Raw genomic sequence first — 27,879 nt, 5'->3', positions numbered from 1 at the left:
TATTCGAATGGTCGGTGTTATACTGTCCAGAACTCGAACATGGTTCCAATATGGACCACAAAAATGCTTATTTTACAACAAAAGAGGCGTGAAACAAAATATCCATCAAAATGGAAAAAAAAATATTGGTTTTAATTTTTCAACATCTATTTTAAAATGCTTATGTGATGCAGATTTTAATTGACTTTAATTTTTACTGGTACTTCACTTCAAACTTTAATATCGATTAAAATGTGACGAAAAACTTAAAACATATGTTCTATGCTCTGGCCTTGAAATTAAATGAGAAAAAACGGATGTTTTAAGTCCATATTTTTTATTTTGTTCTGAACTCGACATATTTCCATTTTTAGTCTGAAAAATGTGTACAAGCAAATATTGAACATATAAATAATGTTAAAATATTTCAATTTTGTGATAATGATGTCATCCCCCTTAATAAATAATATTACAGTATAAGTAGATTTCATAACTAGAGGACGCGACAATCAAACTGTCGTACTTACTATTGGAGGTTTTTTTTTTTGGTTTTTTTTTAATTAGATATATATGCATTCTGCAAATTACTCTAAGAAATATAATTCTTTTTCTTCTTCTTTTTTAGCCAACGACTTTTCCTTAAACGAGCCACAACTCTGTATAAATTATTTTTTGTTTCAATTGCATTAATACATTCAAAATCGACTTATTTACGGTTCGTTTTTTTTTCAACCTCCAGATATCTCCGGTAAGCTAAAGGTATAACCATAAAACTAAAATATATAACAATTTGAAATATATATGTAAATTTAATTTGAGAATTGTTAAGGCTTAAGATCATTATTCATTCATTAAGACCAGAAGAAGTGGACTTCTATGTTCTCTAGTTATTACCAAAAGAAGGTAGAGTGAATCAAAGGAAGATACTTCTTACTTCATCATTTATCTCAAAATATGTTCGGATTTCGTATTCTACGGGGAACGACGGGTTGAAAATTCATCCAAGGAAAACTACCAGGCTGTATAAGAAAACATAATTGACTCTTTCCTTCGGAAAAAGATATCAGGATTGCAACAATGAAGAGATCCATTCACGATGACTAGGGATTTCCAATATTTCAAATACAATTAGTTATTACTGTATTTGTATTTGTACATAGGAAGGTATTATATTGAGATATACATTATGAATATTTAATACGGATTATGACGTCATTGTCGTAACATTGAAATAGTGAACATAATTAAGATAATGTTGCACATTTCCTAGTATATACCCATAGAAAATAGGATAATTCAAAAATACAAAATCAAACCAAAATCCTTGGATATGCATATTATTTAAATAGGTGTTTTTATAAATAAAACATAGAATACTTTTCTATAATATAAGCTATGATATTTCTTATCACTATAAATAAGTTATAAAGGTCTCAAGAAAAGTGTAGTTTTTCATCATTCTTCAGCCTACAAATTGAAATATGTCGAGTTCAAAACTAGATACATAATTGATAAAAACATTCTCATAAGTATAAAAAAGGCTTTATCAGTTATATTCGTCTTACTTTAATTTAGTGATTGTCTTACTTATGAAACATATCTCTGAAACGTAATAGTATCGAATTTCTATAATCTCAGATATTTCGGAAACTTGAACATCCAGACAAAAATTGAGATCAGTTTTTGATTTTCTATTGACAGATATATATATTTTTGGCATCATTTCTTTAGTAGAAATTGCTTGTTCCCCAGTTTTATTTATTTTTTGTTTAAAAAAAACAAAAACATAAAACTCTATATTTATTAGGTGCAAAACATAGTTTGAAATCTCTTATAAAATACGTAATCGGTAAAGATTGATTATATAATAATGATGAGGTGGTCATGACTATTTAGCAACTCTTTAGGAGCCAATTTATTTTTCTTCTCCATCAATTTTTTTACCAACTGTTTTGTGACTAATCCTACAATGGTTTTGGTTGATTTATAGTCAAATCAAAAATAACCACATCAACACAAAACACTTAAATAAATTGCTGTTTCTATATACCTGTCTATTCATACTCCTACAAAAATATATATACTTAAAATTGTGAGTTCAATTTACTGTGTCATTTGGTAAAAACTATTTGCGTAAATTTTTTTATTGTAAAATGAAATTATCTACATCTTTAAATTTGTATTTTAGTGTTTTATGGAGTTCATATTATAGGTATTTACTGGCAATTATCAAAATTTAATTTTTTATGTTTGAATTTTTATTTCATAATATTTTGGAAGTATAAAATACAAAATATTCTAGTTAAAATGAACTTAAACTATTCATGATTGGGATATATAGAAAGTCGGTAAAAGTTGATAGAAAAAATGCTACAAAAAATTACGTACTTCCAAAATTTTATTTCATGATATTTTCACTCCTACAAATAAAATATATTTTTAATCACATCTTTATTTTGAAAGGCAGAATTGTTGAGGGTTAAATATTATAATATGCAAAGTTATTAAAATAAATTGGAGGTAGACTCATAATAATTGTAAAACTCCACATTTGGAAGTCTTTTAATTTTCTTAAATATTCTCTCAAATATGACACTAAGTTCGTTGGTGGCTACCGAACGCTTATGTATATACTAGGGTCCATGTTATAAAATTGTTAATTTTCGTAGTTTTCCTTGAACCTAGTCATGTATTGTATCAAATTAAAGCTCTTTACATAGATAATACAAATATAAACCTACATACAAAAATCATGTTAAAGCACATTCCATTGTAAGTGAGAATTGTTGAATCTTGAACATTATAATATAAAAAATTCTTAGAAATAAATTATTATACATGTATATAGATAAATGTGGTAAACTACCTTTAGATGATCTAACAAATGAAAATAATATAAATCTAGAGGAATAGCAAAATAACCCAAATTTTAAAAATAATTATTAGCATGTTGATGTACATGAGTTATCAAATTAAATAAATTTATTTAGATTTCAGACACACCAAAGTATATAATTTGAACAATCCTCTTAATGCACAAAAAATGAATATGGTCCCTACTGTAGAAAAATATTCAGTTACTTTTGAACTTATATTTAAACATATGAAAAATAAAATTTCGATTAAATAGTCTTTTTGTTAATAGAAAGTTCTTTTTACAAATATATTGTTGATCTTATAGGTGACAACTTAATTTGAGCAACATAAAATCTGAAAAATGATTTGATTGTCGAAAAAAACATTATTTTAGGTGAACCCCCAAATCTTTAAATAGAACTGGAATTCCCTAAACTAAAATTTGAGAGTTAAGGAGGGTTTACTAATGTTAGTCAAGTATTTTTTTTTAAGAAAAATATATTCCTTTTTTATTATTTTTTTGTCATAATTTACTTCAACTCTTTTTAGTAGTTTTTGTAGAAATTTTAACGCAACTTTAAAAACGGAGATTGGGCCACGTCTCTAATACAAATTCCATTTATTTTTTGGTCTATTACTTGTGATTGTGTTATAATAATTTTCAGGGGTTTTTATATAAAGAATGATTGAGAACCATGGGTAGAGTTGTAGATTCTAAGCACTGCTGGTATTTGAAAAAGAAAAAAAAATACTAAGTGTAAAATCACATGGTAACCAAGACAATATATCTGTCATGGCGTTTCATTAAATTACCGACAAACAGCTATGAGAGGAACGGAATAAATACAAATCCCATTCCTTATCTTACAGAAACATAGGCACTGGGTAGGAATAAGTCTGAATAGGTAATTAGTAAGAAAATCTTTGATGGGCCAATGTTTATAATTCCTAGGATTTAAATGTTATGACATGGTTTATTTCGGTATGGATCAAACTTTTCTTTATACTATTTCTTCATAACATTTTCACCTACTACAAAACCATGTTATAAAAACCTCTGAATTATCATTGGATCTTTCGAAAAAAAACCTAAAAAGACTGTAGTCCCACCAGTCCAGTCCTAATAAAATTAGTCAATTCTAGGACCGGTACTTTTATGAAAACTACAATAGCTGAAATTATGTAGTTACTACTAAAAAACGCCATTTAAGTCTATGAAATTTCATCATAACTCATAAACTCCTTCAAATGCATTCAAAATACCTTAAATTTAAAGTAGAAAGTATTGTACAAGGATGTATTATGATACGTTCTACCTATAATTCCTTATTTTTTAGTTTTTTGTTCTACAATTCTATCTATGAGTGTAGAAAATAAAAATATAGTTAGGACCTTATGAATGAAAAATAGAGGTTTCAGTCCGTAGGACCGATACACGGTAAAAAAGATAGGACTGATAAAAAAAAATACTGGAAGGGGGAGGATTAGGTAATCAGTGGTAGGACTAATCCAATACTACTCCGAATGTTTTTCACTATTGAATAATTATAATAATTATAAATAAACTTTTTTATATTTTGGAAGGTGGATTTGATAAATACTAAAAATATCGACCTTTACGAAACTTGCCTTTAGTTAGTATTTTTTTTTTATAATAACATTTGCATACACAAAAAGATGGAAAACGAAACCAATCAGAAAAAATTCCTCTACATTCATTAGTTGGATCAAATGCTAATAGACGATGAAGACGGTATTGTTGTTCACATCTGCATCCATCATTACACATAAACTGTTGATTTTCATGCCTATAATAAAGAAAAGTAATTGATATATAATATAAAATATGTAATAATGTAACCTAGAGTTTAAAAAATATATATGACCTCTCAATATTAAAAACCTATTATGTTAACTAAATTTATATGGTAATGTACAAAGTTGAGTCAAAAAGTTATTAGGCAAATAAACTTTTCGATAAATAATTGTTTTATTATATTTGTAGAATTTATAATTAAGTATAATATTTTTTTAAATAAATAGATATGACTCCAATACTTTCAAAATTATTTGTAGAACTCATTAGATTGTCGTAAGCCATCCGGAAGAATATTTATTGGGGCGTTATTAGGACGAAATACTGTTAAATAATGATATTTTCTAAAAATATTTTTAATACAAGATTCAGATGTTTCAAACGTTTGATTGATAGCAAATATGCCATTCTTTAATAACAGAATAACTGCAGTTAAGTTACCAGTTTTAGGGTCGTACAAAGTTCAATTTTTGCAGTCGATCACAAATTTGTAATGGTGAAGAAAATCAATCCCTATTGTAGGATTAGTTACATCTGCTACAAGAAAAGTACATGTATAATTCCTCCGTAATATTTTTATTCCTTTTACACAAGTTAACTCCAAATTATTAAAGTATTTTTCCATTAGCCGCGACAAGCTTTACAGGTGACGGATTGAGAGAACTAATCAAAACTTTTGCAATTGGTAATAGTTATATTGTAGCTCCTGTATCGATTAAAATGTCCACCTTTACCAAATTATTGATCCGACCTGCGACTTTGATAAAGGTAAAGGTGTTCGCCACTAAACTCACTTGCCTTTCCGGTTTTCCGAACGAATAGGATAAGGAGGACGTGATGAAGGTTCTATCTTTAACTCCAATCTTGATTTTTGGAGATATACACCATTTCTTACAAGAGCGTGCAGCATGCCCATAAAAGAGATGTGCTCTACATACTTTAGGACGTTGATCTAGATAATATGGAGTCAGAGTCAAACTTTGAATTCTTGACTATGATCCCTATCTGAAGTGTTTGATGAGTTTGAAATCAGCCGGTTAACTGACTTTATATTAATCATTTATGCCATTGATCAACCAATTTTCCTAACTCTTCCAAAGAATATTCGGACCTTGAGACCAAAACAGGTAAAATTTCTAGATGTGCGGCGTTTAAGAATTTATACTTTACCATATCTTTAGGAATAGAAATCTTCTGAGCTGTTTCACTTTCAGATTTAAGGCATTCTGAAGCTTTTCCAATCATCATAGTGTTTTCGATTAATTAGTCGAAAAGTTGACTTTTAGATTTTTCAAAAATGTCAATAATTTCAGTTTTTAACTTTACATAGGAGTTGGATGTTCTTGTCTCCTTCCCGACTTTTCATTCCACGCTTTGAGAGAGTCCTGTTATTGAATATAGAAATTTTGTAAAGTCAACAGTAATATTATTTAGTATAAAACGAGACTCCAAGATGTCAAAAAAAAGGAGAAGGATCCTTAATACTAAAATCGGGAGTTCTAATAGCGATTTTATAAATTGAATAATTTTCATGCTTTTCCTCAATTACTTCCTTCATAATAATCTAATTTTTACAACCTTATTAGTAGCCACTAATATGGGTTTTAGTGTTCATTAGGTATTGAAGTGATTCCAAGTAAAGAGTCAGTAACTAACATATTAATTCGAAGGAATGGATGAGATCCAGGTTGTTTGAGATATTCATTGATTTTATTACCACAGCCAAAAAATATGATTCTTTTTATACAATTTGAAAAAGGAAGTAGCTTCCTCTCACACATTAAATAATCATAACAAAAATAATAACAAAGGAGAACAAATAACCTTATTTTTAGATGTACCGGCTAACCGTTATTATCTACCCAATATTACATTTAACATTATTTGTCAACAGAAACCGCGGAATAAATCGCAAACAATTTCTTCCTATCTTTTTTAAAAACCCTGGACACCACTGATAGAGATTTGTTCATCTTCTTGGCCATGTCAGCAATTGAGGCATTCGGCTTTTACCTGAAGGCCGAGTTCAACCGGTTCAAGAACGATTTTCTCCCTGCTCATGGAGAGTGGCTGAGGTCCTCCCCGACCGTTAACTGCATAGAAACATTGTAAATTGTCTTCCACGAAGTCCCATTCTGCTCCCTAATGGCCTTCTGGGACAATCCTGGGCGAAGGAGCGCTGCAATCTGAATCTTCTTTACTACTGTTTGCTCATGCTGGCAACTAGGACAATGTTTTTCTTAGCAATCGATAGTTAATTATGTGTTCTACAACATTGCTCATGGAAACTTTGTAAAAAAAATTACTTTGAACCTCTCCGAATTTGCATACCAGTGATGAGTAAATGATAACTGTTGGCCCAGTATAATATTATATAAACAATCTATTGATGAAGACCAAAGTCATGAATAGAGATAAACAATAATTTCCCATCTTAACTTGTAGATTAGAGGTATAAAAGTTCGTTAACATATTTATAAGCTTTTTATTACATTTCAAATATAAATGAAACTTGTACACTTACCTTAACAATTTCGTAATTTTTTTTTTTTTTTTTTTTTTTTTAAATAACCATATAAAGAGCTCATAATAAAAAAGAAAAAGCTTATTGTTTTTAAAATATCTATCTTTTTCAAAACATATAATGTATTATAACATATATAGTTGAGTGATGAGTTAATAAAATAAGAAAATGTAGCAATATAGACAATTTACCTTAGAAAAAATTTATTTATATGAATTTCCAATAGTTTTCATTTTCCTATAACTTTTTAATCCAATAGAACTTCAGAGATTTTCATAGAAAAACGAAATCGATTAAGCTCAGGCCCCAAAAGTTCTATGGGGTATGGACTCTTCGGTGGTTTATAATTATTTTTGTTTATAATTTCAAGAAGGAATTTTCTAGAAATGATATTTCTCTAGCGATACTGTTGTTGAAAGGGGTAACACGGAAGAGGTGCGTTACTTTATGAATAATATAAATATTTCATGCCCTGATTCTTTCCAATACTTTAAAATTGAAAGAACAGAAGTAGTTTTCCTTATTCTCTTACAAATATCTTTCACATTCATTTCGCAACTTCCTTCACCTATCCAAGATCCCAAGAGTTGTAACTTTGGTTTCATTTTAAAATGAGGTCAAGCTTTTCAAAGTAACCAGTTATGGGGACAAATAATTTCAATTCTCTCTTAATTCAACAACAGACCAGATAATTTAGAGAATGAAGATGAGACCCCAAATGTTTTTTGATTGATTTTATTGTCTTATACGGACATTCAAGATCATATTTTTAGCTATCCAATGTAATATTTTAAAACTTTTTGAATGTATTCGTCTTGAAGCTATGAGCCTCTGAATAAAAAGTACCTATTTTCCACTTTAAACAGAAATAATTCGAGTTAAAAGTATGATGTAGACATTTAAAAAATGCTTTTAGAATGTTTTAACATTCGGCTTTAAAATATATTTAAATAATTTATCCATATCTTCAACATCGAGGGTGTAAAACAGCTTTGAACCTTAAAAATAGACAAAAATAACAAAAAATGGATGGCCTTTTTCTAAAGGACACGATGCTATCAGAGAAAAAATAAGGCCATATTTGGAATTGAGGTTCAAATTATACTAATTTGGGGATACACTGTTTTCGTACTATTTTTGCTGTTGGATAGTGTTATCAATCGTTCAAAACCTTCTGTTTTTCAAGAACGGAGATTAAAGGGGTTAAATAATTGTAATTTCGTTTTAAGCATAATCACTAGGTGTGACTTACCAGGACTTCTTCCACTCAAAGGTTTCAAAACTAGAATTTGCTAATTAGGTCAACCTAAGACATGTACAAAATTTTATGAAACTGGTCTTTTGATTAAAGCTCTCCCAATAAGTGTCAAAAGTGGTCAGATTACCTAAAAACTCTAGAAGAGGAAGTTCCTCAAGAAAATGCTGAGTATCATAATACTAATGAACCAAAAAGAAGTGATGAGAAAGTTCAAAAGAGTCCTACAAATATGGAAAGATCTCTTCAGGATAATCAAGATGGAAGTCACTCATGAGGCAATAATGATGGATCTCAGGAAAATAGTGATTTTGGAAAATGTTAATGCATTGAATGAGATATTTAATGCAGAAATAAGTCAAGGCCAGGTGCCTTCACTCTCAGTCGATGATAAAATAGGTAGACGTATAACTGCACCTATAACATGGAATGAAGACATCAATACACAACCATTGGAAGATATTTCATCAGATTCGAATGAAAATATGAAACCAACTAAGAAAAATAAACCTCTAATTAATGTAGAACGCACTATGCCCTCACGTACAAGGTCAGGATCTGTTAGAAAAAGGTTTGCTCCAGATACTAGTCTTTCCTGACAGTAAAGTGGAAATCCCAATAAAATAAAAATAAATTAATATTTGCAATCATGGAAACATTCAAAATACTTTTACAAAACACAAGAGGTGGAAGAGACAGCAAGACTACACATGGTTCAATTAAAAGACTTACAAAGCTTAATCCGACTATAATTTGTTTACAAGACGTAAGAACCAAGGTTTCTTCAACCTGTAAAAGTTATTGTGGGTTCTGTCTTCCTCATGATCTCGATTCTTTTTTACTGGGTCTGATTCTTCTAGAGGAATTTTATCACTGGTTCCTAAAAAACTCGAGTGCTCTTCTTTGTCCAAGGGGTACTCATCTAAGAGTAAATGGCGCATAATTGAAATTAATAACGATGGCTTAAGGTTTTCCTGAATTAATGGTTATGGAGCAAATATAAGATCTCATGCTTTTTACCAATCAATGTTGTACAATCTTAAGTGTGATTCCCTTCCATGTATCCCTATAGGTGACATGAATAAAAGATTCGGAGACGCTGACTTACACTTCTTTCTTAAGCTTGTAGGGAAACTCAATCTCATTGATACTGTTAAAATTATAAGTCCGGATGACATATTTTCATACAGAAAGGGAGATCGAACATCAAGAATAAACCTTGCTCTAGTTTCTCTCAGCATTTTCAAAAAACATTACAAAATTGTTTAATCGTCTAGAACTATTTTCTGATCACAAGATCATTCAAGTGGAATTTCGATCAAGTCCTTCAATCTGGCAGTATAGTCTATCTAGGTGGGTAATAGAACAAGAAGACTTTATAAACGCTGATACTCTTAGTGTGTATAGAATATCTGATATTGCAGAGGAAGACAAAGAGTGTATGTTCAATATTCGAAGAAGAATCCTGCATTTAAAAAACGTAAATTTGAAAGCTAATGTCAAGAAAATCGTTTTGAAAAATAATGTCTTCCACAAAACTAAGGATATTTTAGACTATTTCGACTCTCAATTTCAGAATATTCTAGTATGTCAACGCAGCAATTTTTCTAAGAAACGAGAATCATATGGTATAATTCCTGTTTTCACACCAAAAATATTTTGTGTTATGTGAAAAATAGTTTCAAAAGTAATAGAGCACCGGAACCTGACGGTTTAGGGGGTAAAATTTTTACCATCCTCCCCGATGTTTTTGTTCCGTTTCTCTTAAAATTTCGAACTTCAATGGAGAAGCATGGAAAATTACCTCCTTCTATAACCCGTATATTAAAGCAATTCTTGATTTTTTGAAAAAGAATAAAAAATTTGGGGCAATCATTGCTCTGGATTTCAACAAGGCTTTTGATTCTATTAAACACAGTCATATACTTTGGGCTATTAAAAAGCTATTCCCTAAACATTTTTTCAATCCTATAAGAGCCTTGCTGTATACAACCATGATCGATGGCTGTGTAAGTGAGCCTATTCTTTTCAAAGGAGCTTCAGGCAAGGATGTCCAGCAGCACCTTTGTTATTTATTGTCACAACTAAAGAATTTTGTATATCTCTGCTAAAGAGATATAGGGGCTTTGGGATTTCCTTTGGCAATTCTAAACATTTACTTGACACTGATGCAGATGATGTCAAATTATTTGTCTAAGCCAACATTGAACGTTAGTTAGAAGAATTGAAGTCATTCTAAAGTCTTTGGAAGAATATTCCCACACGTCTGGTTTGATAATTAATAAAAGTAAAACTGCTCTTTTCCCAGCAGGAATTCGGAAGCCACACTCTTTGACTACACTGTTAGATTGAAATGTAAACAATAGGGCTGAAATTTTTGGTATAGAAGGGCAAAAAAATACGATGAAAATTACACAAATTGGACAACACTGTGTAATTTGGTATATAAAAAAGTAGGAGAATTAAGAAAATAGAATCTCCTGAAAAGAGTTGAATTGTATGGTGCTGAAATAGTTCTCCTGGTTTGATATAAAGCACATTCTCTGCCTCCTTTAGCTGAGAATGCAATTAATCAAGAAAATTCGTGGCTGAAGACCCTTTTTTATTCAAAGTACCTCCCTTCTCTCAAAAGAGCAAAAAAAATAAATTATAGGAGGTGGGCTAACTCTACTATCTTCTGTTATCCCCAAAATGTACCAGAAGATTTTTATTGGCTTAACGAAAAATCCCCTCTTGGAATGGAGAGTTAATGTATCAGGTACTCCTCTATACATGCTTTTGATGATGGGTACTATTTTATCAAACGGATCAGTAGAGAAAATCTCATTCTTATGGGGTGCTGCACATCATGTTTTCTGTTATGGAACACCAGCATATGAGTCGAACACTACTATATTTATAATTCATCAAAACTTAGCTAACAAACATTTTTTCAACAATACAGAGGATCCGAGCTGGCCATAAAGTATGGCTATAAATAAATCGATTTTGACTATTCATGACCTTCCAAAATACCCTGATTCGGTACTTGTGAAGGGTAAATTTTGTTTTCTGCTTTTTAGGACAGCTAAGAACCACATTCCTCAACACGATGGCATTTGAAAATGTTATACTCAAGATATTTTAAGAGTAATGTAATGTGGATATGTGAAAATTTTATAGAAATTTAGAATCTCCAGAAATCTTGGATAAAAAAAATAGAAAGACTCTTACTATATACATATATATGACGACAAAAAAATTACTGCGCAGTTTAAAATCTCAGCTGGCCTTAGTTTTTATAATGCTCCATGTAAAGTCTGTGGAAAAACTTTCAATTACTCCATTCACGCTTTCGTAGATTGTACCAGTGTTCGAATTCTAAAAGTATTTATTTCCTTAAATGTAAAGGGACTAAATGACCAAGAATCAAAATTCACAAGAGCATTGGTTTTGTTTGGGCATTCAAAACGAAAGGGATATGCGGGAAAGACGAAGGCGTTGGAATTAGCGTTATTAAATTCCAAAGTTCTTATTATCAGCAAAATGATAAATTATGGACCCTTAGCTACTGAAGAGATAAGAGCTGCTATCATCTCAGCTATTGCAAGGTGTGCCGCCTTCTCTTTGATGGTTCGTGACACCTCTGGATCTGGATGGAAATTTGGAGGCAATGTTATTAGGTTACTTCGATGACTGCAAAATATTTAAAATCTTTAAAATGGACTGTAAGATCTTAAAAAGCTTTTAAAAAGAAATAGTCTTACTATACAGACTGCTTGTACTTTTAATGGTGGATTGCTTCTTATATTGTTCTTATTTGCTCCTATTTTGGTTTTTGTTATATGCTTGTATATGTGTTCTAAATTCTGTATGATGAACAATTTTATTTAGTTATTTTTGATAAGTAATACGTAGGCTGCTATATATATTTCTGACCTAATAACTAAAATGCGAATATTTACCATCAAAAATGGTTTTATTGTTTTTCAAAGTATTCGTCAGCATGATTTATACACTTTGGCATGCGCTCAAATCAATTGTCGAAGTTATTTTTCCAATCCGATTGAGACACCTCCAAAACAAGGTTTTAAACGTTTCAACAGCATCTTCTGGCAACGAAAATCGTTGTTGGCGCATTTTTTTCTTGATACGAAGGAATAAAAAGCAGTAATTGGTTGCCATGTCAGGTGGATGTACGATGGATGACTCATCAATTAGACGTTTTGGCCGGTCAAAAAGGCACTGGCTTGAGCCGATGTGTGAGAGCTCGCATTGCCATGGTGAACTATGATTCGTCTTCTCTTGTTCGTTTTTCAAATTTCTCCGAAGACTTCAGGCAAACAAATTGGGTTGTACCACTCCAAATTACCCTTCCTACGATGCTCAAGTGGAACAGTCGCCCCATGACCAGTTCTGCCGACGAAACAGGCGACCATATGATTCGAACTACTTCTTCGGTGGATTTGGCTCGTCTTGGAAGACCCACACGGTCGGTTGTTGTTTTGTTTCGGGGTCATACGCATAGAACCACGATTTGTCACCTGTGACTATCTCATAAACGTCTTTTGGATATGAAGATGAAGCACCGCAACTGTATTTTTTCAACATTTCTTTGCAGCAATCAATGGCCAGGTGTAAATGTAATATCGAATGTATACAGGGGGAAGAAATGCCAAAGGATGCTTCTATCTCATGGTATGTCACATGACGATCTTGCATTATCACTTCGCACACGGCGTCAATGTTCTCTGGTACAACGGCAGTTTTTAGACGACCTTCACAGAGTCCGTTGTTGAGCGAGTGTCGGCCACGATTGAATTCATTCAATCAGTTTTAGACAGTTCTATAGGATGATGCTTCATTGCTATTCAAACATTTAAGTTCATTAATGCATTCATGTCGTGATAATTAACGTCCGAAGTTGTGAAAAATGATCGTACGAAAATGTTCACAACTTAATTCAATTTTTTTGCCAAATTTATTTTTCAAGTCACTGTAAACAACACAAATCATAGTCCTACATCAAAACATTTTGAGTACGATGATGGTACAAAAATGTCAAACTTACCAAAGGAAATATCAAATTGCACCTGGCAACCCTTAGTGTAGCCTAGGCCAGAAATATATATAGCTACGTATATGAATAGTGTTTAGGTAGATTTTTTTTTGTTGGAAAGGTATAATTTTTAAAAATTAAAATGTTTATTGGTGGCATCTTTTTACGTGATCCTACATCCTTCATTTATTTCTTATGTAATTTGTGCATATAAAATGAAAACCTCAATAATAGAAAAAAAAACAAGGTTTGCTTCTATTTGAAGTAAGCAACTTTAATAGTCTGAGTAAAAGTTGCAGCCTCTTTTAAAATATTAGCAGGTTTTCTGTCATTGCACTTGTAGACAATTTCAGTACAGGCAAATTTTTAACATGCTGGAGGTTTTCTGGGTATTTCAAAAAGAGAGTTCCCTTTAAGTTGAACTCAACTAAGCTACTTTTGTTTTTACTCCTTTCATAGAGTTCTATTTTATATAAAAAACTTAGAAATGCTTCAAGATATAGAGAAAATTATGATCATAGGGTTTCTTCTAAATGTTTTTATTTTTTTTTTATTTTTGTAGCTCCAAGAAAAGGTGTTCAGAAAACTCATAATATGCAAAAAAAAATGGTCACAACAACAGGGGTAGTTTACAAGCATAAATAACGGGGGGGGGGGAATCTTTTTTTATTAAGTAGTAATATCACAGGACATTAATACATAATTATCTTTTGCACTAAATCTTTACGATGGATTTAATTCTAACAGTTTTTTATTATTATATTTATTGTCTAATTTTATGAAAATGAAATTTACTTTATTATTAATAATTATTTAGATCTCATCCGTTGAGATATATCATGTGCACAATTAATTATATATATCAACTTCCACATTAGGAAAAAAGGGTGATAATCTTTTTGATTAAACTCCATGTCTGGGTTGTATTTAGCAACTTAAAGTTATGACATATTTAGCTGAATTCATGTCAGAACAAGATATTATTATTTGGATCCATCTAATATTTCAATATTCTGTATTTATAATTTATTGTTATAATTAGTTGTGATTCTAATTGTTTCATTTTGTATATTTAAAATAAATGTATGATGGTTTATTTTTTAGAATGTAGATTAAATTTAATTTAAGCCTACTTTTTAAACTTGGAACTTCAAATATATTTAGAAATACTCTACTTTGTCGTTTCATTAGTTATTATTCTGAGAATATGCTTAATAATAAATTACAATTTCATGGAGTGTGACGTCTTCAAATCTACTGTAACGAATAAAAACGTCTAAATCAATTATAAGTAGTATATCTTCATTAAACATTTTGCTAACAAATACTTTCGTTAAACCCTCAAAAATTATAATAAAACAGTCAGTTGATAATCACATCAGTATTTAAAACAATGATGCCATAAGTATTTCTCTCCCCCTTCTCCTTGCACGCATTTTTCTCTACAGAATTCTCAACTTTGCCTAAAAGTTAAGGTTATCAATAACTTTCTCTAAGTTTTTGAAATTATTTTTGTTATTAGGCCTTTATATCCCAGCATATTCTGTTTATAAACGTAATCTTTAAATTACCAACAATGAGACACTCATTATTTAAAGGTGAGGTATACCATCTTGGATAACCAGCGTTTTGAGTCAGGGTTTAACCCATTTCCACTGAAAAGTGTTGTCCTCTCACATAGGAAGTTATTATCAATAATCCATAATAACATTTAGCGTATATGGTCTTTTCTTTCGGAATGGGAGATTTCTTTTAATAGAAACTATGATTCCTCCCAATTGATTTTTATTCACTCTATTCACCAAAAGGAACATTGGTAATAGGTGCATAATACTAGCCCTTTCATCCAATCTAGTATCGATACGAATGACAGGAAATAAGATTATTCTTAAATAGTTAAGATTATGTACAAGTTTCATAACAGAGATATTGAGTTAACGTTGTAGGTAATAGTTGTACATATTACTGAATCATGTTGCATGATATAATATAAAAATAGCAATAATATATATACAAATAACACAGGAAAAACCCGCATTTTCAATTCTAGTAGTATTTTGCCACTGATTACGTATCTGTAATTAGTTAATTCGTATAAAATCTGGTTTTTAAGAATTTAAAAATATGAGTTTAATTTTTTTGAAGCAAAAATTTTACGAGCTTGGTGCTGGAATTTTTAATATTTCGAGATATTTATGCACAATTTATAAAAAAGGAAAAAATTAAATCCAAATTTGAATATATTTTTTTTATGAATCTATTATTAATATTTTCCTCAATAAAAATGAAAGCAAACAAAATCCAGCTGACATAGAACCCAACTCTTTTGTTAATCAAATTTTAAATATTTGCACTTAAACTTTACATTTATATTTTTATTTGAGGAGTTATTCTTTTTCAATCAAGAATCTTAAAATATGATTGTTTTTCAATCTGTATATTGAATTTTCTCAGGATTAAATGATCGCATATAAAGTATTAGCACATATTTGAAGTTAAACATACAATTTTACAAAAAAAAAAAAAAAATCCTTCCATATGGATCATTGATTTTTTTTAATAAAAAAATGCTAATTGAAAATTCTTTAATACTAATTACAGATTCGTAATCAGTTATCGTAATCGTGATTTTTAGAGATAATGAATCTCTTTCATAGTGAGTGGAAGCTGCATATTCCCGGATAGGCAATGGGAAAATTGTGGAAGTCTTCTTCACGAAAAGGGAAGTGCATAAATGCTCATTTAAATCTGTCGTTTTAAAAGGCAGAGCATTTCACCTCAAATTCTTCATGAAATATTTCGATCCAAATTTTTAGATTTAGATATGTTACTGAGTACACTTAACATTTGTTACAAAATTAATCACAAAATATGAAAAAACTTATTTTCCAACTATTAATTTGATTAAAGGAACTAGTAATTAAATAATAAACACAAAAAATATATAAAACTGTTTGTAAATATGTAATTGATATATCATAAAAGGAATTGCTCAGTACAAATTATTTAATGTCTCATTTGATCGATAATTGGAGACAAAAAATCAATTAAAAAAAGTCTTACTCGCATGTTTCCATATGAATGTACTGTTCAAAGGGGTATAAATTAAGTAGAGCCAAAACTTGATCTCGAGTATTATTTGCCCAAAAAGGGGCTAAAACTTCCTCTTTAACAGGACATGCGTTTCTAAAAAAATAAAAATAATAATATATTAAATATATAAATAACTACAAGAAAGAAAAAGAAAACAAAAAAATAAAAGATGTTATTTATTAGCTTACACAGAAGGACCATTGAAGTCATATCCAATATTAGTTTCAGGTAAAATATCTTCATAGTGATTTTTTTCTTCGGATAAAATCTTTAGAGGATCTTTCATTTGTGAGTAATTCTCTGTGCTGAAAAAATAAATAATTGTAGATAATGCTCATATTATTAAATTATATAAAAATATTGAAATATTTATTTATATGTTCAAATTAAATAGAATTCAAATTTGAGCAAATATATTTATCAACAGTTTCACATAAATAATACTCCTTTAAATCATATAAATATCATGAATGGATTATATTTTTGTTATTTGTTATACTTTCGACTTTGTGGATCATAAAATATGTATGGTGCAAAAAGTCAGAAGAAACTAAATTTAAATTAAAGTAAAATTATATTTTTTAATTAGTATATTTGAATACAGAGATAATAAAATTATCTTCATTTAGGCTTGTAGATTGAGTGGAAAATATTAACCGTTCGTTCTTTCCGGTCTTTTTGGAGAACATGAATGGGGAAGGGGGGAATTTAACGCTTAACGAAAAAATCTTTCAATCGTGTTCTTCAATACGATAATTTTTTTGCTCCTCTCGTATTGTTCTTCAGGGGCATTTTCCACTACGGGAACAGATTGTCTCAAGTTATATAGTTATAAATTGCAATTTTCAGTTAAATGAGCATTTATATATCTACTTCCTCATAAAGCCAATATTTTTAGGATTTAATGCCGTTGCAATCACCAATTCTAATACCCATTCAGTATAGTATCGTTTTAAATGTGTTAATAGCCAAGTAATTCTAAAATACATGGCATACCGAACAACAAAAGTGTTTGATCTTAAATTGCACCCCAAAAAGGCAATATTTCCGCCGTCCACATCAAAATTTGATTAAATCTTTTATCAATGTACATATTTACCTGCAAACTCCAAGTCTTTTTTTATTTTTTATAATCAAATAATCAGCACTAGAGATATGGAGTCCTTTACTTTTGCAATTTTAGAAAATTTTTTGGTGTACATCAAATTACAAACAGTCATATTTTGAAAAGTAACAAATTGTGTACAAAGTTTTATTGATTTTTTTTATATTAGATTATTTTAAGGTATTTTATTGAAATGTAATTTTAAGGTATTTTATTGAAATGTAATTTTAACCTTGAATTTAACAGTGTGGATCAAATTTTATCTTACTATATTTTTAAACCTGAATGTCAATGGCCACGATTCAATCTTTTGTTCTGAAATTTTTTAATTCTTTATAAATACAAATACTCGTACATATATATTATGTGTTCAATTGACCTTTTTTAGAATGTGATGAAATTAATTTTTTTATCTGTTGATATAATTTTGATGTTTGGTATAGAATATAGCAACCATGCAGTAGCAATACACTCCATGGACTGAGTAACTGAATAAAAAAAAACTCCAGTAAATCACCTGTCTTTAATTCAATGAGCACAATAGATGCAAACAAAAAGTCATTATGCAAGAACCTTCAAAAACAGAGAGCTAAAAACTATTACCATTAAAGACGACATTCTTACATTTTATGATATGGATGACAAACCATGATTCTTTATTCTAGAAAATTTTACTACTCTGCAGATATTGGCAAGATGGCATCTTCCTCTTATTCCTTGGTATCTAATATTTAATTAGGAATTTTTGAAATCTACTGTTAATATTATTATCACTAAAAAGTATATGTGGAGTTCAAATCTTCCTGAAACATAGGAAAGGAGGATTATGTGTTCTTAGAAAGGTATCACGATGGTCGGAAGTTCACCTAACAAATTCAGATATCGACAAGGTTGATTATTTTATCTCTATATTGTAAAGACTGTAGACGAATAAATAACGATATCAAACACGCTTTTGTTTCCTGTCCACTTCTAAAAATTATAGAATATTTTTTATTATTTAACTGCATGTGTATTGTAGATTTTGAGTCACGATATTAAAAAGCGTTTGTACTATTTGGTATTCTGTATAACAGGACGTAGAGTCCAGATTAGGAAAAGTCAATTGGAGCAGGTGTTAATAACTGTACAGCGTTTATTGGTCAACAGCTCACAGAAAATAGGATGATGGGTGGAAGAAATCTAAGAACTATCTTAATATCGGCTGCAGCTAGGTACACCGCTTTATCCCTGAAGACTCCCACTGATTGTGCCATTATACCGTCGAATTAATTAGAAATTTTTCATCGATATCATTTAATTATGAATGTATTCTTAGGATAAATAAAATAAACAATTAGGATACACTCTTAGAAAATAAATAATAAGTAAAAGAGTGGTAATATTGATTGAGGCGTTTGCACTTCATTGTTATGATGATCTTCTTCTTTTGAACTTTTTATGGTAGGTGCAACAGGCAAATTAAAAAGGTTTGTAAAATTGTTGCATCAATAAAAAAGCAATGTTCATCGTTAAAATAATTAATTGCCGCAGGTAAGACACAGGAAGACTCTTTAGTAAATCTTTGGGATTTACTCAGCTATCCTTTTTACCAATCATTATTAATATAATCATGACTATAATTATTATTCCACAGTCAATTTCTAACTCATAAAGTAAATACCTAAGATAAGAAATTAAACATAAGGTAAAATGAAATTCTAAGAAAGTTTATTCTTAAAGAGCAAATCAAAATAGTTGATCTTATTTTTGTTTTGTAAAAATTTATGAAATTATATATTTAGACTTCTACTGACTATTTCAAAAAAAAGAATCATTTATAAAAGTTTCTTCATTTTTTTTTGGACAATTTTTGCATACAAATTTTGAAAAAAAAAAAAAAAATAGTAGTTTAATGTACATGTAAATATTTGCTTAGGAATGGTAATTTATTGCTAATAACTTTTTTTATAATAATCTTGAAGCCTTACCAATTCTTCCTTTTAAATTGGAGAAGTTTTGGTATTTTAAATATTTGTTTTTTATTTGAGGGAGAGGAAAAAAAGATGGAGAACATTGGTAAATATGATAGTAATGTTCTACTTCCAAAATTTCAATTGTCCAAGTATTTTTATTCCTAAAACACGACATATATTAAGTCACAGAATCTCTTCATTATGAAAAGGATATTTTTTGAGGTTTAAATATTATAATATATGGTGAGTCAACTAGAAATGACGTTTGAGTAAAAGTCCAGTTATTGAGAAATTCCCCTTATATTTATTTACTTAATAAATATTAACGACCAAATAGTTTATTATATATGCATATTTGTCCCGTTATGGAATTTATGTTCAAATTTGAGGGATAGAATAAGATACAAAACAATATTAGTTATAATTAAGGAACTTCCATTATTTAATTTGACTCTAATTGGCCACGTCATGACTTTTAGAATATAATTAGTCATATTGATAGCCTCAGATATTTGTTAAAATATATTAAAAAGTGAGTAGATTCGATCTAGCTTTACTCCCACAGGAACAATACTATTATTATAATTTATAATTATCTATTCATTATACAATTAGACACTATTATAATTAAGTTTCCGAACGTTAAAAATTATGTCTGACAATATTTTTTCCGCCTCCTATTTCAATATTCGATCTTTTCATTATGATGTGACACTTAATTGTGTGGACAAAGAAGAGCAAGATATGGTTCGTTAAATTTCGTAGGAATCAGTCTTGGGAAATGGCGACAATTTTCGAAAATTATCTCAAAATTTATGTTCTTGGACGTTTTTCTTGAATTGATGAGAAAGACAACAAGATGAAGCTCCTCATTGAAGGGAAGCATCTGAAATATATGTACCAAATCACTGTTTCTTGGATAATTGAGGAAAGACTCACTTCTTATATTTATATAAAACCAATTTATTTGCAGTTGAAGATGAAAGAGTACGGACATCTCACAAATACATGCTTAATGAAGCGGATCAAGTAAATTTATTTATTGAATTTTTTTAAATATTTATATTTTCTTACTTTCTTTATTCTTATTACAAGAAAATTGGAAAAAAGGATCTAAATGTACTAAATCACTTTTATACCACGAAATAATGAATTATAATTTTCCTCCTCGACCTGAAATCAATACAAGAGTGTGTTGAGTGATTTTTTTCAATAATATTTATATTTTTCATCTATTTTTTAGAGATCAGAATAGGAATTTGATAATTATAGGCCTTTTAGCATACATTGTAATGCTGGGGAAAGTGGATAAATTCTATGTTCATTTTTACTGGAGTTTTTCCAAATTTTCTGGCAATTGCAACTTTGAAATGATTTCTAAATCTTTTAAAATCAGCAAAGGATAGATTACATTGATTACTTAACTAAAGAAGTAAATAATACATCTCCAAAATTGTCTTTAAAAAAAGATAAATGTAAATCAATACATACATCCATGGACAAATTTCAATCAATTATAAACTTTGTATTCAAATTTCTGAGATGATTTGATAGACCAAAGAATGCTAAAAATAGTTTCAAACCTTAATTTTGATTTATGCAAAGGTTAATTTGGCCCTGCATATGACCTTTCAATTAATTTTATAGTTTGTAATTATTTCATTGTAACAATAATTTTTATTCTTCAGATACAATTTGGGCCACCTGCAAAGAATTAATCAGAATAATTTGTAGATAGAAATTGAAAATTGGTTGAAAAATACAAATGTAATCCAGACTCAATTTGCAAAGGAACAATTCTGACATGGTGTTGGGTTGTCAGGCCACATATGTTGGATTATAGATATATTTCCAGCAGGAAGAACCAAAATATTACTGTTTTTTAATAAAAAGTTGAACCCATTAAAGTATGTCTATCTCCTATTTAAAAAAAAGTTAGAACAAGATCATGAGTAAAGTTTATGTTATAAAGGTAATTAAAAAGGCTTTGAATGTTGGACAAATGTTCGTTTTTTTCTCTAAAGCTAGATGAAAGTATGTGAAAAAGTTTCTTACTGCTTTTACTTGTTGTATTTTTTTACATTTACGTTTCTTTCTATATAAAATATGAATAAAATAAAATAATTGCGTTTTCATAATTTTAAACGATATTCAACAACAATAGAAATACTTCTAGCGAATGTTGCTGCAACTGTATAATACCTCCAATTAAAATTTAATACATACATTGGATAATATACAAATTATTTACAAAACGTATTAACGTGATTATACTATATATAAAATTATTTATTTTATCAATTAATATAACTATACATTATTATATAACTATCCTTTATTCTCTCAATCTCTTTATCTTTCGTGTGAAATTCTATAAATTTATACAGCCTGTGATAAAATAAATATTTTAATTATAATTGGATGATGACTTTGACTTTTTTCCTTGGCTATTTGAATAGATCTATTTTTTTCTCTATTTCCTGATTACATTTTTAATCCCTTCCCCCCTCTCTAATAAAACAAATGTAAAAACCTCTAATTTCTATATTAAATCCATCTTTTTTAAAAACGAATACTATATTTTCTTTTTTTCTTGGAGATAATAATACCGGTTTTATTACATCATTCTTCTTAAAGAAGCCATTGTCTTCAATTAACTTATTCCATATGACCTTATGTGTATTTACATTTCTATTCAGAAAGACTTTAGAAGAGCTTGATAATCTTAGTCTTCCTTTCATAATTTCTGTATTACTTCTACGATTGAGTCATCAAGACAAAGTTTAATTACCTTCTCCTCTATTATAACGATTTAAATTAAGGGCAATAAAATTAAATCTTTTGTTTCATTGTAGACTTCTTATTCTTTTCTTTCAGGATCATATACATGAGGTCAGGAAAGCGCATCCAAGATGACATCGTCCTTGCCTTTCTTTCAAACTACTTTGAATTAATAGTGTTGGAGTTCCTTTCATATTGTCAATTTATTATTTACTTTGATTTTCATATATATCGTTTTTTCATGTCGAAATATGGCACTGAGTCTTAGTTATACCCTAAAAATTTGATTTTTTTTAAAAGGCTTTAAAGGCCAAACCTTCATGAATTGAACCTTTTCATGTTCATATTTGTGTTCTACAGTTTAGATAAGAATAATAAATGTGGATTTCAGCCTGAGGGCAAAAATACTGTTGCATTGTGTTATCTACCGGATTTTACCTTATTTTCATCTGAGTTGTAAAATTTTTATATTAATTTGAATACTAACCAAATTATTCCTAATCCGTCAAATTCGAATTTTCCGATACTTAATCTTATATCAAATTATCTACATCTTCCTAGAAATCTATGAATTCTTTGAACGTTTGACTCAAAGTCTTCATCGTCAATTAAAAAATAGTCAATAATTTGACAGACTTTTGATATTCTTTTGAGTACTTGAGAACACAACCTATTGTAGGCATCACCGGTAGATCTAATACCCGTTGGGGATCTTTTGAAGAAATATTTTCTGCATGGAATGATGAAAGTTACATAATTTTGACTTTCTTCATGGAGAAGAATCAGTTAATATCTATGAACATCATAAAATTTGATGAACAATTGCCACCCTTGGCAGATTTATGATATGGCTTATCCAGAAATATTTATGAGATCACCTAATCTTTTAATTTTATAGTTAAGTTTCGTTTACTTGATTGTCAAACGTGTTCTCCGATTAGGCTTTGGATCAAACAAAGTAGGATCTCCCTCCAAAAGAAAAATCAAATAAATCGCCTTACCCTTGTAACGGTATTGAAAAAAAAAGTTAAACGTAGTAGAAATATATACTTCCAAATAATTATAACATAAGTCGCGTACTAATTTTATTAAGTAGAGGAAAGTTATCCTTCCTAAATCAGTAATAATAGGTGAAGTTAAATATTCTGAGCGTTTTTATGCTTAAGTTCGACAATAAATTTAATACATTTAGGATTATCAGATCTAGATAAAAAATGTCCTGTTTTGTTGGATAATTTTTGTCCATTTCAAAGGCAGTTTTTTAATTTCGAGATAGAAGAAGTACTCGTCCCTTTTGGTAAAAAAATTGACCAGCTCATTTTCACAAACATCTATTGAGGCCCGTTTTGTAATATCAAGAAAAATTTTCAATTTTAACGAATGAGAACTGTATATCAGAATTAATTATTTTGCAATACAAAACCTCCTTGAGGCTAAAAAAACAGGAAAAACTTCTAAGCAAAAATGTGGCCCAACTTCTGTCTGAAGCCAGTTTAACTGTTAACAGATTAAATATCACCAGGGTAGTAATATTAAGATCAATGAAGAGATAACTAATAATATTTTGACATTTTTAAACAATGTGACAAAATATTTTGGGTTCTTCCACTTTCCATCTGATTCAAATGTCTCTGAACTAATGTTTATACATTATTTACAATTATATGTGGTTAATTTTTTTTTAACTATTGATCTAAAAAAAATATTTATCATAGATTTTTTAAGTTATTAGAACCATAAGGCAAATCAAGAAATGAGATGTTCTAAAAAAACCCTCTTAGAGCTATGAGTCTTAAGAGCCCTTCCAGCTACCCTGCAAATTTTTTTAATGAAATACATTATATTGAAAAACTACAAATTTAATAGATTTGTTGCCATGTAGCCGTGAGAACATTATTTTTTTTACCCTTGAGTGGACTATTGGCCAAAAACATTTATGACGAACGGACATTTTGCGGAAGTACCATTTGGGACATTTGACCAAAAAATGATATTTAAAATAATATTATATACAAGAATATATTTTAAGCTGGCGACGTGTTTGTTTATTATTTATTTTAAAGTACTGAAAAGATTCGACATAAATTTGTGCCATGCACTACTGTGTTGTGTTTATATAATAATCATTAAGAAATATAGTTTATATCCTATAAACAATACAAATTTATCGTACTATCATTTTAAACTGAATTAAAATATACGATCGAATATATCAATTTATTAAAAATTATTTTTCGGCCAAATGTTCAAAATTATCCTTTGGCGAAATGTCCGTTCAGTAAATTGTCCTATGGCAAAAATATTTTCGCCAAATGTTCTACCATTTACACCATTCCCACAAAAAAATTGCTTCCGGTTTTCTTCTATAATTCAAAACTGAACAAAAACTAATTAACATCTAATCAGGATACGGAATCTATCGAGAAAATATACGGAAAAACTGTAAACAAGTTCAAGGCTAAAAATGAACGGCCCTCTTTTTTTTCTCTCGAATAGGTGTTTTTGAATTTGACAACTCTTTATGATTCCAATTAAATACAATATATTGCAATTTCAAATGTGCGGTATGATTTGTCACAACTATACATTATTTGCAAGAAACTATAATAATCCAAATGATTGATTTATTTAAAATAGGTGTGACGAGGAAATTTTATTTGTCGTTTCGTGTGCCTTGGGCACAAAAAGTTTGGCATCCACTGTCATAGGAGACATATATTTACGAGGTTTAGTGCACTTTCATCCAGTTAATCCTGATATTTAGCTTGAGTTTGAATAAAGGTTTCTCAAGTTTTAGAACTTATGCTTGAGTGAGATTTTGAAATTTTATGTCAATTTGCAGCATAAAAATATAAGAAAATCGTATTTCAGTCCGGAAAATTCGTTAACAAAAAATAAAGATTTCTCCAGACAGGAAAGAGCCGGCGGGGTCTCTGAGAAAACCAATATCTGACTTTTTTAGGGTGGCTTGCTACATTTGAGGCAAACTCGTTAACCGACACAGAAGAGAGTCACATATATAGCATGAGAAAAATAGATTCTACCTTATATTGATAAATTACTTCAACCGTTTATTCTTCCAATCTTTAACAATTATTCTTTTCTCTCAAATTTTTTGATATGATCTCATAAGAGGTAAAAACAGAAAAAGTAATAAAAATTTATATAAATTAGCAAAATTTCGAGCTATTTTATCACTTTTCTAAAATGATAAGATATGAATGCGCTCGATATTTAAAAAAAAGAAGTGCGCTCTTGCTCAAGAATTTTAATTAATTATTGTTTTACAATTATTTTACCTTCCGTATTTATATTCACATTAACACAGCAAATTGAAATATTCTACATGCCCCTTGCAGATGTTCATAAATTGTAATATACCTGAACATTTCAAGATACAAATCCAAAATCTAGACTGTTGAGATATACTAATCTATTTTTGGCTAATGAATCCAAATCAAGATTCAAATAAAACTTCAAATCACCCTATCCTCAGAAATAAAGGGCTAATCGGTACTACATATTTATCATATGTATGTAAATTTTCTTATCTAGATATTTAAAAAAAAAATGAGTGTGAATCTATTTCTAGGCGGTTCTAACATCAACAAAGGGCCATAATGTAATCTTTATTTTACCTAATATTTAACGTAGCAAAAATAGAAAGTAGCGATAACGACATACCAGCAATTGTCTCGTAGTGACACGTTACTTTATATTCTTTGTTTTTATTTTGGAGGAATCTCCTAGTCTGTTTATTTCGTGTTATGTACCTTTATGTTCCCTCTTCCTATTTTTATATTTATGTTCGGGAGCACTCCCTGTATAAAAGTTCATACTGTAGTAGTTCATTGTTTTTGTTCTTTTTGTTCAGGGGCTCATCTTTCAAGATCCATTGCCATTCTTGAAGGAGTTCCTCATTTTCAAATCTGCAAATAGGAATAAGGTAATTACAGAAAAGTGACCCAAGTATACATAAGGACATACTCCAACATCTTAAAGAATTTCAAACCCCACATCAAGAGGAAACACCCAACCTGTGTTACACAATTTGAGGAGGATGTGACTTTCAAAAACCTCTTTAGATATTTTGAGCGCAAATATATATTTATGTCAGAGGAGAAAGGCTGTCTAAGAAACTTTGATAAAACTACAATATTCAATACAATTGTGTTAGAATATTACAGGGGAACACGAAATTTCTACCAATGAAATGAAGGCAAGAATATGATGGGATCTCCCTCTTTTATTATTGCTTTATTCACACGTTAAGATCTTATGAATTAGTTGTCTTATAGTGAATCACACAAACACATGTATGTTATATAATCAATCTTCATACCGACTCCTTATTTTAATCCATTTCATTAACCACGGAATAGTTGATGATGCAGTCAACAATCAAGTGGGTCCGGTTAGATTTGTAATGGATTTGATGTTGTTGGTTGGAGTTACGATGATAATAGGTTCTGTTATCACTTCGACAACAAGCTTGGTGATGTTGTCAATTTTATGGATACTTTTAAACTAATTTCAATGACTCGAAACAAAGAAGTACAATTCAATGAAAAGACAATATATTTATGGCTTCAATTGAAGCGATTGTATACTGTAGATAAATACTGAGGATATTACAATTGAGGTCATCGATAAGTTCGATTTTTTTAATCAAAATACTGAAAAAAAATCCGCGACGCATTACTCAAGACAGAAGAATTTCATATTACAAAAGGTAATCTAATACCAGATGAAGGAGCAACACTTGATAAAAGTATAAAAAAGAAGGCAAGTCCATCTTCTTGAAAATTTTGGTAAAAGTAATCACACATGGGTTAGTTTATTTGGTATTGACGATACATTAAAGCCAAAGGAGACTCTTCAGAGATCGTTCACTCGGGACGAATTCAATTCGTGGGCAAACAAATTTGTTGCCTATTATAATCAGAATGAGAAGAATCTTTCTGGTGATAATGCTTTAGTGACGCGACAACTTTTTAAAAATTTGATCAACCCTAATATGATTAATGATCTTCAAACAAGAGATGATATCACTGATGAATAATCAATTTTAGGACATGGTGGATGCTTAGAGAAGCTCGACAAATATGTCTCCAACATAATCCTACTTTTTGGCGTCGTTATCATTTTCGACACAATACACAGGGTCTTGGACAAAAATTTCCTGAGGGGGTGGGCTGTAAAGTTATCAAAGGCTCAAAGAATGTGTACCGTGCATTCCAAAAGTTTTTGTTAGAGTTGTCAAAGAATATCAACTAGATCAAATCACTAAGGAATAAATTCTTGGAAGACGATAATCTCAAATCTGAATTTTTAATACAAAAAACATCTCCCACCTAGAGAGTAAGTTATAACATAAAACTAAAAAATATTTGAAATTTAGATATGATTTTAAATTGGAGATTTGTTGAGGTTAGATAATTCTTCATTCATTAAGACGGGAAGAAGTTTACTTGTAT

At 29.6% G+C, this 27,879-nt stretch overlaps 2 protein-coding genes and 1 long non-coding RNA gene across 24 annotated transcripts in view; 1 reads left to right on the top strand and 2 right to left on the bottom strand.

The window, feature by feature from the left end:
- Positions 1-22,823, top strand: part of LOC121126926 (uncharacterized) — a 66,614-nt gene extending 43,791 nt beyond the window's left edge. For 6 of the 16 annotated variants that reach the window (XR_011782444.1, XR_011782443.1, XM_040722298.2 and 3 more), the window contains one exon: positions 605-3,842. The gene's annotated coding sequence lies outside the window, so the exon portion shown is untranslated. Of the gene's footprint in view, positions 1-604; positions 3,843-4,419; positions 4,891-20,354; positions 20,651-22,498 lie in introns of those variants that run through there. The other 10 variants (XR_011782450.1, XR_011782448.1, XR_011782447.1 and 7 more) reach the window with 5 other exon arrangements.
- The window catches only part of LOC121126924 (uncharacterized), a 113,348-nt gene that overhangs the window by 6,318 nt on the left and 79,151 nt on the right, over positions 1-27,879 (bottom strand). For all 7 annotated transcript variants that reach the window (XM_071891977.1, XM_071891982.1, XM_071891978.1 and 4 more), the window contains 3 exons: positions 16,750-16,866; positions 16,532-16,654; positions 4,465-4,643 (listed from right to left, as the gene is read on the bottom strand). In XM_071891977.1, the coding sequence (XP_071748078.1) occupies positions 4,465-4,643; positions 16,532-16,654; positions 16,750-16,866 (419 nt within the window). The remainder of the gene's footprint in view (positions 1-4,464; positions 4,644-16,531; positions 16,655-16,749; positions 16,867-27,879) is intronic.
- LOC121126940 (uncharacterized) lies at positions 18,689-21,645 on the bottom strand. Its single transcript, XR_005867350.2, has 2 exons — positions 20,696-21,645; positions 18,689-20,632 (listed from the first exon to the last, which is right to left on the bottom strand). It is a non-coding gene; the product is annotated as an uncharacterized lncRNA (long non-coding RNA).

This window comes from Lepeophtheirus salmonis, chromosome 12 (assembly GCF_016086655.4).
Source record: "Lepeophtheirus salmonis chromosome 12, UVic_Lsal_1.4, whole genome shotgun sequence".
NCBI classification, from domain to species: Eukaryota; Metazoa; Arthropoda; class Copepoda; order Siphonostomatoida; family Caligidae; genus Lepeophtheirus; species Lepeophtheirus salmonis.
This window is presented reverse-complemented; position numbering and strand designations above follow the sequence as displayed.